The sequence below is a fragment of the Nelumbo lutea genome, chromosome 3 (genome assembly GCF_056320005.1).
Source record: "Nelumbo lutea isolate HS-2025 chromosome 3, American lotus-T2T, whole genome shotgun sequence".
Classification (NCBI taxonomy): Eukaryota; Viridiplantae; Streptophyta; class Magnoliopsida; order Proteales; family Nelumbonaceae; genus Nelumbo; species Nelumbo lutea.
The window spans coordinates 115,830,417-115,844,767 of record NC_142686.1 but is presented as its reverse complement, the minus strand read 5'-3'; the positions used below and the strand labels follow the sequence as shown (position 1 = coordinate 115,844,767).

General features: G+C 35.9%; 1 protein-coding gene across 1 annotated transcript; it reads left to right on the top strand.

Annotated features, from left to right (window-relative positions):
* The first annotated feature begins 10,171 nt into the window (after positions 1–10,171).
* Positions 10,172–13,311, top strand: LOC148867864 (major pollen allergen Ole e 10-like). Its single transcript, XM_088976733.1, has 4 exons — positions 10,172–10,757; positions 11,351–11,385; positions 12,598–12,838; positions 12,964–13,311. The coding sequence occupies exons 1-4, from the start codon at positions 10,679–10,681 to the stop codon at positions 12,990–12,992; spliced, it is 384 nt and encodes a 127-aa protein (XP_088832859.1). The 5' UTR covers positions 10,172–10,678; the 3' UTR covers positions 12,993–13,311.
* Positions 13,312–14,351: the final 1,040 nt, after the last annotated feature.

Genomic DNA, 14,351 nt, shown 5'->3' with positions numbered 1-14,351 from the left:
TTTATGAATAAATAAAATGACTTGAAAATAGCATTTAAAAAATAATATATATAAATATTATATAGATATAAGTGTAAATCTAAATATTCAAATATTAAGAGATTGGAATGGTTGGAGTATTCCATGTTGGATTATTCAGATCTTTTTAAAGTTTAATCAGATCAAATTCGAATAAACACATACATTATGCATTGATTTTGATGGCTTTGAGTTCACATCATTTTTTTTTTTTTCAGTGAGGGTTTACGCGGAGACTTGACATCTAGTGATGATCAGGGGAAAGCCCTTAGGGTATCATGTCCTTCCGGCAGCGACAGATTCTTCACCGCCAGGTGTGAGGAGCAGATTCGTCTTTTTTTCACCTACTAAAATCAAGTAGTGGCCATTAGGACCGATGCATTTGTCATATCAAATCAATGTCAGAAATAGGTATTGTCCACCTAGGAAGAAGATTCCCCCAAAAGCACCGGCACCACTACGGCACTACCATAGTTTCTAGATACCTCAATTGACAATTCTGATATACTCTTTTCTTTAAAAAGAAGAAGAGTATAAGGAGAGGCGTAATCTAAACGAATCAATAGAGATGAATTCAAATATGACAACCGGTTAGTGGGTGTCATTGACGCCGATGATTGGACTGTTCGGTTCGGAAATTATCGAATCAATCGGTTCTGTTTTATCCTAAACTCAATCTCATTAAAAACTATTAAATTGGTTGATGATTAATTAATTCTGATAGTTGGACTGTTGATTTGTCTGTCCTGTTTAATGGTTTTGATTATTTTTTATTTTAATTATTATATTTTTATTTTTTATTAAAATGGGCTTTTTATTCAAATTGAATGATCAAATTATTAACCTAAAAATCGATGGCTAGAACAATTCCAATTTCAAGTCATTTTTTTTAAACATTGCTCTTGAAAGAACCGGGCCCAGAGATCAGAGCGAGAGCTCTTTTAAAAAAAATCAGTGCCCTTCTTTAAAAAGAAAAACCCATTTCAGATTCAGACCATAGTAACCTTTTTAGACTCTACAATTTTACACCACATCAGGATTTTGGGAGACAGAACTAGGATTCTATTTTAGAAAGCTAGTTTTGCTTTTTATTTTTTTCTCTTTTGAAGACCAACCTTATCAACTTTGCCGATAAGCTTTGTCAATACACGGCGGGGATGTGCTGTGGGGCAGCCCCTTGTGGGTAAGGGTGACAACGAGCCGAGTTTTTCACAAGTTACTAGAGTTCGGCTCGGTTTCAATCAAGTTCAAGTCCAATTCAGTGGCTCGATTATTAAACGAGCCGAGTTCGAGCCTATTAGAGCTCGGCTCGTGAGGCTCGCAAGTTGGCTCGATATATATATGATATTTAATATATATATATATATATATATATATATATATATATATATATATATATATATATATATATATATATATATAATAATTATTAATTATTATAATTCTTAATTTTTAAATATAAAATACAAAAATTATATATAATTTTTATTTTTATAAAATATTTTTTTAAATATTTTTATAATAAAATAGTTTTATAAAATATAAAACGAGTCAAGCTCGAGCTTATGAACTTTTGACTCAAATCGAATTCAAGTTCAAAGTTCTAACTCGAACTAAACTCGAACTCGAGCTTGAGCCTTATAAAATAATCTCGAGCAGAACTCAAGCCTAATACTATTCGGATCAGTTTGACTCGAATCCACCCCTACTTGTGGGGCGGAGATGTATGACTGCATAAAAACAAAATGAACCAGACTAACCTAACACCACCTCAACTCATCAACTTTTCAAATCACTTATTGGTTTGGGTGTTTAGGACATGAAATCATTTTAATTTGACTTTCTTTCTCCTGCATTATGGTATGGGCCGTTCATGGAAGAGATGCCAAAATTAGTCATATAGAGAGTGATCATCATCCATAATTTGCACAAGAAGCAAGAAAATCGCTTTAATCGGCTACAACTTGGACGCTTGGGTGATGATGGATCTGCATGCATATCAATGGTTCATTAATTATGCCTATGTCTGGGTATTACTATAGTATTTAGGGATGTAAACAAGTCGAGTCAAGCTGAATTTTGACATGTGTTGATTCGATTCGACTAAAATATTATTAGGTCCGATTTTGAGTTTGAATTCTATTCCAATTATATTTTTTGGTTCACTGAGTTTGATTAAATATTTGATGCATTCGAGTTTGATTCAAAAACTTGAAAATGAATATATTTTTATATTTTATAAATATATATGATATGTTTTTATAATATATAGAATATTTCTATATAATATATAAAATAATATATATATATATAATATAATATTTTCATATTATAAAATATGTATGTATGAACATGGTAATCGAGTCAGGTTTGCAATAACCTAGTACTATGAGGTCTGTGACAAAGACCCCCTATACTTTGTTTTGTGACAGACCTCCCTGTATTATGATCACGAGACAAAGACCCATTTCTATTAACCTTGAAGTCAGCTGTTATAATATTTTTTTATTCTCATATTATCCTTATAATAATTATTTGAACAATTGGAAGAAAAACAATGTTCATCTTCCCTGATCTCACCATACACGAACAGCAGCGGCAAGCTTTGGTTGAAGTCCTCCCTCTCTCTCCTCCTATCTCTCTTCTTCCCCTTCCCCTTTCTCTCCTCCCCTTTCTTCTTTGAAATTTCCTCTGTTTTCCGTTCCTTGCAAATGGAGAAAAATCGAACTGGGCACACCAAAACAAAATTCCTGGGTGAAAATCGATACTGGAAGAAGTTTGACTTGGGCCTGATGCCAACCCTGTACTAACTGCTCCAAAATTATAGTTCATCTGATGATTATATAGAGTTACAAAATAACAACCATGATCTGAGTTCATTATGATACTAACCCATCTCTAATTTGTGACTATGAGAGGAGGAGCCAAACATTCACAAATTTATAAAAGGTTTTGGCTGATTGGCTGATGGCTGTGACTCCAAGCAACGGGTAGTAGTTGGATTGTTGGAAAGATTCTCTGCCTCTCATCTTCTCCTCACCAGTCACCCCTTTACACACTCCATGATTACTATGTCTATGTAACTGAAAAAAGAGTCACATGAGAGAGAGAATATATATGTTTTGTCTGAACATGACAACTGATCCATCCATTCAATTTCCAAGTGGCCTTAAAAACTTTACCTCCATTAATACCCATCTCCCTATCCAGCTATCCTCCGCACCTTGATTTATTCTTCTCTCCCTGAGTCCCAACATAGCCAAATAACCAACATAGCCTAATAACCATGCTAGTAAAAGAAATCGGATTCTTGTAATTAATCTGTCATTGTCGATATTTGGTATAGACTGGGCTTGATTGGAACAATACTAGATGAACGAACTTGGCTAGTGTAGGAGGATGGAGCAGAGAGGAGGAGAAGGCGTTCGAGACTGAACCGTTTAGGGATTCGATTATCGGGTTGAACGGTTGGTCCATTCTGACAAAAAATAAAAAAATAAAAAATGGTTAAAACCATTCAAATGGTTTGAATGTTCAAATGCGTGGGTCAGCAATTTACTGACCAAAATCAATGGTTTTAGAGAAAACCGAAACCGATCACCTGACCAGTTTCCGATTTTTCTGATCCGATCATCTGGTCCGATCCGGTTTTAAAATCCATGATCTGCACAGTGTAGATTCTTATGAAATTGCACTATCTTTTGTGCTGACCTTTTTACAATGAAATCTTTATTTATTATTATTTGGGTAAATTATAGATAGATATCCTACTTTGGGACTGTGATAGATAGGTATCCTAAACTTTTAATTACAACATTTGAGTACCCCTGAATTTTAAAAAATAGATACTTGGTCCATCCGTTAGTATTACACTAGTTAAACATTACATAATATCAAAAATACCCTTCTCCTGTATTTTTTAGATCATTCTACGGACTAAAATCACCACTAAAGAATGTGATCATTGAAAATTTTGAATCTGTTATTCACTGTCTATGTGAGAATGCCATTATGGGGAAACATTTGGTTACCTGAGAATGATCTTAGAAATACACAAGAAGGTTTTTTTTCTTTTTTTGGCATTATGTGATGTATAACTGACGAATAATAATGATGGACCCAAGCATCTATTTTTGAGAGTTCAGGATACTCCATGTATTGCAATTGAAAATTCAGGTACCTATCTATCATTACCCCCAAAATACAGGGCTATCTGTAATTTACCCTTATTATTTGATAGACATGAAGCTTTTTAAAATGAAATCAATAGCTAGATGCAAAACCCATATGTAAAGAAAAAGCTTGTTTGCTGCATTCATTCATTTGGATGGTCCAGAGCCAAGAAACTGGTTATATATTTTCTATGATGCACAAGTCCTCCTCATGTTGCATTTACTGAGCCCCTTGCATTTGCAAATGAATCACCCATCCCTGAGACTTTGGATTGATAATGCTTTCTAACTTGCTAAGGTGACCCATGAGACTTTGGATTCAAAACTCAAGAGTACTTTATCGGTAATGCAACAAATACACATGATGACTCGTGAGACTTGACCCATGTGGTTTTCTTGCAACGAATTCCGAAATGATGGCTTTTGTTTTCTATCCACATGTTGGACGCTTGACATGAAACGCCTCTTCATGGGGCCTTGTCTCTTTATTAAAAAAAATATTTAGTTCAAATACCAATTTTATATAAATTTCGTATATATATAATTATTATAAATATTAATATATTTTTATTAATGTAATATTATTAAGATGGGATTATTTGATAAAGCTCAAACCTGGTTCAAAAATAGTCAAGCCCAATGTTTAGAGCCTGAACCCAAGTCTATGAGTCTAAAATTTTGTTCAAGTTCGACAAAGGATGGATCAGGCTGGGCCGGCCTGTTGAGTCACTCGATCTATGAACAGGTCTATTGGAACGGCCTCCTCACTTCACAATATTTATCACCCACCCCTGGGATCTGGTCAAATAGTAATACCACTCCTCATATAGTCAGTCATATTTACCTAATCATTCTTACCCATTTGACTAGGGCTGCGTGTTGAGTGGGCCTAACATTAAGAAAAATCCGATTATTTGGGTTGGGTTCAGGTTTGGTCTTTGTTCAAGTTAGTCAATCAGTCTAATATATGTATTTTATATATATGCAAAAATGTATGTATGCATATAAGGGATGGTCTCAAGTCTCAAGTTACCTTAGAGCTAGGCTGAGCCCAATTCAGACCCAACTTGAAGACCAAAAATCCAAACCCAGCTCATATAAAATTATGGGTTGGATTAGTCTGGGTTTGGCCAGACTAATAAAAGTTTTATTATAAAATATATGTATTTTGAAACTGATAAAAATACCATCATTTATAAACACTCTTTTAGATTGCCTTCTCAAAATTTGTTCTTATGCTGTTTTTCCTGATCCTGCATTCAACTTGCATTCCCACCTTTGAGTTAAAAGGTTAAAAAAACATTTATACCAGAAGGGATAAATGGATTTTTGAAAATAGTATTTTAAGTTCATCTATACTATTATAAAGCGATACTTATCTTAGTTAAAAGAGCTACTGTTATAAGTCCCAGATGAACAGCCTAAGCTATGTTTGATGAATGATTATTTACACTTTTACAGTAAAGTATACAGGATGGTATAATAATTAGTAATTATTAAAAACAATAGTTTCTATTTTATTTTGATTATTGATTTTAATGATGTTATGACTGAACACACAATGTCATATAAATGATTTGACTTTTTGATGTAAAAAATTATTTGGGCACAGGGCACACCACACTTTGGTGATTTAATTTGATATGGGCACACCACTTTTTACATCTCCTTCCCTCATGTGTATAGGTTATTGATGAAATATGAAGACAACTTTATTATTTGGGATTTGGGATAGGGCTGCAAATACATAATAGGTAGACCCAAATTTTCTTGGTCAGATATTGAATGATATAAAAAAGTTAAATTTAAAATGATTAAAATATTATATATTATTAATAAAATGAATTAAATATAACATTTAAATCAACTTTAGATTCTTTTCAAAAAGGAGTTATAAACAAAAAAAAAATTAGGGTCCATTTGGTTTGTAGGAATAGGGGTTTGGAATTAGAATCGGAATGGGCTATTTCGATTCCAACTGTTTGATTGGGCAGAATTGGAATTCTATTCCCATTCCTGCTGGAATGGCCATTTCCTGCCCCTCCCTTGGGAATGAAATCCCATTCCTACTGATTTTAATTCATTTTCATTCCAGTCTGAACTAAACAGACTATGGAATGGACCATTCCGTTTCTAATTCCATTGGATTTTAATTCAGATTCCGATTCTTTTTTTGTAGAAAAATAATTGTGCAATGGAGAGGCAATAACAACATCCGTTAAAACTAGTTAAATTCTAAACACATTATTAGGAAATCTGGACACCTGCTTCTTTTTTTTAATCTAGATTTGCTTCTTATGAAGCGTACCTCACATCACTTTTACCCATGAATTGAGAATATCGCCCATACTTAATTTTGTCATTGGTGGAAATATATTCCCAATGCTATGAGGTTGGTGTGAGGTGCATTCTTTGAGGAATAAATGTGAACATCACCCTACACGCACATCTCACCAAGAGACTAGACCCACCATGCTTAAGATGTGCGTATGTTGAAATGTGTTGGAAGCGTTTTTTTGGGAGCCGGGAGGATATCCCAAGTCATGCAAAGCGTTTCAGCTGGTTTGAGGCTTCTGAGTATTCAAAATTAATCCTTATACAGTTCTCACAACAATTTGCATCCGTGCATTGAGAACATTTCCATGCTTGTATGTTTTCATGTATTTATGTGAATAAGCTAAAGGAGATAATGAATTTTTTCTCCTCATGAAGCTTGTCTTCACACCCAGTTCGTCTCTTTTACAGCTATGAAAGATTAGATTTACTTCTCACCAAAGTTTAAAAAGTCGATACGATATGCCCTGCCGTATTGTATTGGCAACTTCCCAAAACCCCCAATAAGGAGTGTTTTAGAATTTGGGCTGTTTCAGGGGATAAGCAAGCTTAAAACCAACACCCTGAAACATTTTTGAAAAAATACTAAAAGAAAGTTATAAGCATAGAAACACCTGATACACTTGTTCGTGCATATCAATACATTAAATCATGTTTCTCACAAAGCATGTCTTACACCAATCTCACAGCCCATCGCAGCCATACATTGAAAACATCTTCCATACTTGATATTATCATTTATGGGAAAATGTTTTCAATGCACAGCTGCCATTGGCTGTAAAATTGGTGTGAGATGCGTTCTGTGAGTAACAAATTTGGTAATATCTATCCACGAAAAATAACGCGATGTTAGCGTGGCTGAGGGAATAAGGTGGGTGTGAGGATAAATTTTGTGAGAAAATCTGAATTCATTAATAAATAAAAAAATCGATTTCAATGCTCACACCATTCACACAATCCCTTATAACCTTGCATTAAGAATATCTTCTCATGAAATATATATATATATATAAGTACAGATATATTTTCAATACACGAATCGACACAAATGGCTGTATAGACGCTGTTCTCTTGTGACTACTATCCCTAAAACCTAATAAAAAAGGTGAAGCAGACATAAACCGGATTTCCTGCCCACTACTCTTTACCCACCTTAAATTGCAGCCACAAACCGTGATTTTAATCTATTTGTAGTCAACTGTTTCATAAGGTAATTAAGTTACCATTCGTATATTTATGACTATTTCTCTTGCAATATCTATATAGAAGAAATAAGGAGCCAAATTAAATAGATGATTCCCTACCACCCACTGGTTAGATAGATGCAGTGATTGTATTTACCGGTCCAGGTATTAGAAATCCCGAGAAAAGACTCAGCATGGTGTAGGTTGCAGATGCCAAGACAGAAGCAACTTGGAGATTTGAGCTTAATGAAACTATTAGCATCCCGAGGTATACACATTAGCTAGAGAAGAGTACTACAGAATGTTATGTAGAAATGGCAGAAGATTTTTGTTACCCTATTACTTGTTGGATGTGCTATGGCTGTGTATATATAAAACCATTACGCGGAAACCGAGTAGGAAAATGCAAGTTTATTGAACCTGGTGGTGGCTCTTTTAGTTGCTTAACAAGCTCTTTGTTGTCCCTACACAGAAAGGTTATACTCACCGATACAGAGGTGACTCCTTGTAGATGTGGGCAAAATCTATATTGAGTTCTGTTTCAGCAGATGCTGAAGTGACTTCTAACATCCATGTTGCTGGGTTATGATTGTCTTTAATCTTTGGCAAACCAGGGATTTCCTATCAGAAAATTAGAAAAGTGAGATTAAAAACTACTACCCACCTTATATTTATACAAATATTTTCCTAGGACGAGGTAGGGGTCCTACTAAATTAGGATCTGGTTGTGGGTTTGTGGGGTGAATGAAGGGCTGTGGGCGATTACATATGAAGGATATAGGTGGAGAAGCAAGTAGAATGCTTGCTGTTAGGGTAAGCAACAAAGAGATAGAGATCTCATAGAAGAAGAAATAAGGGAGAAATTTCTGGCAACAGCTTCATCAAGTTGACTCTCTCTCTCTCTCTCGTAAGCCCATCTATCAATATTATAGATGGGTTGGGAACAAGCTCCACTCATCCACTGCAGTGGTTAGCCATTTGCGCTGTTTGATAGATAGACCACTTATGCCAGGATTTCCAACCAAAGAATTTTTAATTCCTCCAAGTTCAATTGTTTCAATGACTTCTACAAATTCCTGCAAAAGAGATGCTCATATTAAAAGAATGAGCCATGGGCTGTTTTGAAAGGTATAAGAGGCCTGCAGCTACACTTTCTAATTCTAGAATCTAATTAGTAACGGGTGATTGTTGCACTTTGTGCCCGTTTGAGAGGGACTTCACCCAACAGCTGCTCCCAGCATTGCAAGATGAGCCCTACGTTGAAATCTGTGAACCAAAAAAAAAGTTTACATTAAACCGAGAAATCAATTTTTCCATAAATTTAGTTTTGGTATAAAGCAATCCAATCAATGCAGCTAGGGATGGAAATGGGGCGGGTTTGGGAGGGTTGTGTAAATTCTAGACCCCACTTACCTCTCTAAATCTCTCAACTCTTACCCGCCCCAAAACCTGTAGCAGGTTGGTTTTTGAGAATCTAAACCCTTCCCACATTCAAAGATAGGAGTGGGTTAGGTTTAGAACCTCTATCTAATTTCCTATTAAGTAAAATAACACAAATAAACAATAAAATTTTCAATTATTTGATTAAGATATATAGAAAACACATAAACTATCAATTATCCTTCACATAAAATTCAAAATATTATTAAATTCAACACATAGTACGTAAAGCTTATATGCTTTCCAACAATATGCAGATCAAGGAAGGTTAGATTTAGCCTAATACCATACCCTATCCATACCTATAAGGTTGTAGAATCCAAAAACCTGTCCCTACCTGAAAACCCATCCTTCAAGCAAAAACACCCACCCCATTGGAGAGGGTAGGAAAGGGTATCCATCAGGTAGGGTAAAAATTGCCATCCCTAAATAGAGTTCAATCAACCCTCTCAAACGGGCCCTTATTAAAAGATAGGAGAATCATCCCACTCCCATGATCGTCAACTGGTTTTTGATAGATATGATATGTTCTTCTCATTGTAAAATGTGATTTTTAAATATGTTAAAAGGCATTAAATTGGGTATCTCCTATTATTGCGTAGAAGGTGAAATGTTTAGGTAAAGAAGAGTATATATTCTCCTATTTGGCTTGTAGAACCTTTAACTTTGAATTTTGTTAATAGCTAACCTTAACCTACCAAAAAAATATATGGATATTAACCGCATGGGTTATATCCATAAAATATTGAATAAATGGGTATATATCATTTCCCATATGAATGCAGGCCCATGTGCACCAGTAACTCTCTATGGGCTTGCTTTTGGCTCAACCCAACCCAAGCCCAGAAAGAAGGTCATCATCAAGTCATCAACTGATCAAGAAGATTAGACCAGACAAACCACCAGCAGCATTGATTATTGTTATTATCCATGTAATCAATTCTCTTTCCTTGTAAAGCTCCAATAGTAGGACTAGGGCATAGGGTTTCCTTTTCCACCGGAACGGATTCTGCCCTTTATTTTGGCTAGTAGTAGTGAGGGCTGGAATTCAGAATTCTGCATCTCGGGTGTATCCATACTATTCCGCTTTTTTGTACTCGGAAAATGGTGAAAACTGAAATGTTCATAAAGTGCAGTTGTTTAAACAAAATTCCTTCACCCCCTTCACAACTCACACGCATTCCTTGATTGTAGTGACCTCACGTTTGGGCGCCTCACATGCATATCCACCGTGAATTAGAAGCATTTCTCATGAATAATAATAATATATAAGTACGAGAGATGTTTCCAATAAATGATACGATGTGCGTGTGAGGCGCCCCAGGAGCAGATCCGGTCTCCATTTCACGCCTTTGACGCTATATGGGCTCTTCCGTCATTTCACGATCTGTACATATCTGTATCACAAGCTCGTACCGTTTGTCTTCATGAAAATCTCACATGGTGTGACCGTTAAACTCCCAACTTAAAGCTTCAAAACCCAAGGTTTCTATCTCTCTCTTTCTCTTTTTCTTTGTAACAGACTGAAAAATGGCCAGGGCGGAACAGTCATTGGGGTTTCATGTTCTTCTGGCTTTGGCTTGTATCCTGTGTTTAGCCTCCTGCGCAGGTATTTTCCACTTATATTAATTTGGTTTTGTAATTCATTTTCTTTCAGGTGCATGCATGCATGCAGCTCGTTTATTTGATTCTATCTTAGGGATCGATTAAATGACCTTTCTCTTCTGATCTGTTTCTTTAAATATTTGTTACTCATATGATATAAGTTTTCTGGTTCATTTCTCTCCCAACTGTTCTGCTTTCATCTTATCTCTTTGTTTTCTTGGATTTAATGGATCGGGATGCGACATTGGTGAATGATGAGATTCTTCTGAATATCTCTAATAGATTTAGGGAAAAGAGACGAGACAGAGAGAGTAAATGAAATACCGAAAAAAAAAAAATGTCGACCACTAAATCATCTTATTTCCTGGGTTTTAACTGGAGTACCAGACATGGACGCTTGGCAAAAACATGGGCACAAGGAGAAGAGTTATTTCTGCTAGCTTCGCTGCAATACCTTGACGTTTGTTTGGTTTTAAGTTTTAATCTTTGGAGATTGATTAAAATAACAAGGGTTCTCCTTTCTGTGAGAGTTTGTTCCAGTTTTTATTCTATATACAGTTTAAGACCTCTAAATCTATCTGGTTTAATTTCTTGTAGAGTCAAGAACAGCTGCTGCAAATAGACGACAGCAGGTAAGCTTGTTGCATACAAAGGATCCTTTCTTTGGGTCACTTCTCTTTCCCCCATTTTTTGTTTTCTGTTGTCTCTTTATTATTGTTTATTGTTAGGTAGTTGATGCTCTGGTAATTCATGACTTGGGAGCTCTGGCAGTCAGAAGAATTAATTAAATTGAATAAATACTAATTAAACATATAAATCTATTCTCATCCACCTCTTACAAATGAAATGCACCATTTGCATCTAGAAAACATTGTGTCATTTCAAGGTTTTAATTTTCTTGTATTTCCTCTACTTTGGGTCCAAGATCTGAAATGCAACTAACTAAAATTTCAGGGGTCTTTTCCTTGCTACAGTTTTTTCTTCTATTATTAGTAGTTCATTTCAATATGTTATAATATGTTTCATATTTATATCATTTGAATTTATGGGTTCTATGCAAAAAAATCCAGTTAACCACAGTGAATCTGGAATTTGTGGGTGTGCAGTCTCAAAGAAACCACCCAACCTAAAAGCTTAAAGCTTAAGCTGTTAGGTGATGCTTGAATCATGGAAAAACATCTGAAAAGTCATCACGCGAAAGCCCTTTGGTCAAAGTGGCTTTGATACCATTTCAAAGAATTATCCAACCTAAAAGCGTAAACTGTTAGGTGATATCTTTGAATAGGTTTTTATTCTCTAACAGGCAGAGTGATGCAGTAGGACTGGAACAAGGAACAAATTAATTTCACCATAATTACAAAAATGCCATTCATCAAGAAACACACCTGGGAGCTGGGAAGATTCAAATTTAAGAAAATTCCAAATTTTATTCTTTAGCTCCTGCATTACAGTGGGCCCATATTAATAATGGGAGCGGGGAAGATCTACTGGGAACAAAAGCTAAACCTGTAAGTAAGCTAAGGCTGCAAAAGCAGTTTGCAGTAGGACTGGAACAAGGAACAAATTAATTTCACCATAATTACAAAAATGCCATTCATCAAGAAACACACCTGGGAGCTGGGAAGATTCAAATTTAAGAAAATTCCAAATTTTATTCTTTAGCTCCTGCATTACAGTGGGCCCATATTAATAATGGGAGCGGGGAAGATCTACTGGGAACAAAAGCTAAACCTGTAAGTAAGCTAAGGCTGCAAAAGCAGTTTGGACTACTGCATCTGCATGTGCATGATGCAGTGGAGTGTCTGGTAAGGATTATGTATTAATTAACTTGTGGGTTATGTTAGAAAACCTGGTGCATCGCCAAGCCATCAACGGAGGAGAACAAGCTTAAAGACAATATAGAGTACAGCTGCTCGCAGAGTGAGGTGGATTGCAGTGTGATCGCAGCAAATGGGAGCTGTTTCTACCCGAATAACATCGTCTCTCATGCATCCGTCGTTATGAATCTCCACTACAGGGCCGCTGGGAAGCACACCTGGGACTGCTATTTCAACGCCACTGCTCTCATTGTTCAAAACGACCCTTGTAAGTGAAAACCACCAAACCAAGCAAATTAAATAACCTCTTATCCATCGCCATCTACCACTACTTCTCATCTGTGCAACCAACACTTCCGAATTCTGATGTCGTTATTTGATTGTATTTTGCAGCTTTTGGTCACTGCGTCTATCCCCTCTGAGCCTGACTCCTGAGGAGGCGTTGTCACGAGACAAACAGCACGGTACCCAAAAGCACTAGATGACAATCAATCTAAATAAACACTTTGTTGCTTCTGACGCTAGACGTCCCAAACTTGATTGCTTGCTATATATTCACTCTCATTCAGGCCAAACAAGCCTCTCAAAATTCATCAAAAAGAGTCAAAAGATGAACTGTGCCTGGTTTCAAGTAGATTCCAGTGAGCAAATGCACATCAGCTTGCTTTGCTTTTAAGTCGATTTCTTGTTCTTTTGTTGACTTTTGAGGATGGGTAAAGCTTAGCTTGGCTGGTTCTTTTAGTCGTTTGAGTTTCAATGGTCCTATAACAAAAGGATTTGGAAAATGAACCGCGCCCAGCCATATTTAACTAGGTAAAGCTTAGCTTGGCTCAGATGGGTTCTTTTATACCTCTCGTAATTTGCCACCTGTTCCATATTTCGGGCATTAGTGGCCACCATAGGATGGACCCGATTTGCAAGACTAAAAACAGCCTGAAAAAGATATGTACGATTGTCCCTTCTTTCTTGGGCTTGTTTCATGGGTTTTACAATGGGGGTAGCCCGTCCCCCCTACCCATGCATGGATGCTGATGAGGAGGGTTAAGTGGTAACTCCGCACTGACCCGACTTGATCCTAAGTCTCTGCTACAACCAATCATATATATCTTAGCAATTGAACCAGTTGATAAGGTATCCACCAATTGAATTCAAATCCTCTATACCTAAGGGCAGAGGGGGTTATGGATTTTCATGGATTTAATTGTTGAATTAATTGAACCAATTGAACCAATATAAGGTTTGTAAGGTTTTCTTATCTTTTCTTTCCTTTCTTTACATTTTCCTTCAACCCAAACATAGCTAATGTTATATACTTGGGACCTTTTTTCAGAGCAATGTCACTTGGACTTGGGAGATGGGAACCGTTGAGACGGGGGACCACTGCCAGAGTTAAGACATGGGATGAGGATGTGTTTTGGGCTGAATTGACTTAAGGTTGAAATCGACCCTAATCCAATCTGATTTATTAAAACCTCAATCCCAAACGAAGGTGCTAATGTGCTACATAGCTTTGCAAATTGCAATGCAAGTGGTCACTGTTAGGGGTGTCTACGGTTCGGTTAGTTGAACCATGGATAATTTTTACAAACCAAATTGGTACCATCAGTTTTTTCATTTTTTTAAACTGAAACTGAACCGGTACTAACAGTTAACTGGTCCACTGATTTTGGTTTTTAACCGATTTGGTTCTTCGATTTTTTATATTTATAATATATATTATATTTATATATAATATTATATTATAAATAATAAATGATATATAATATATGTATATATTTATA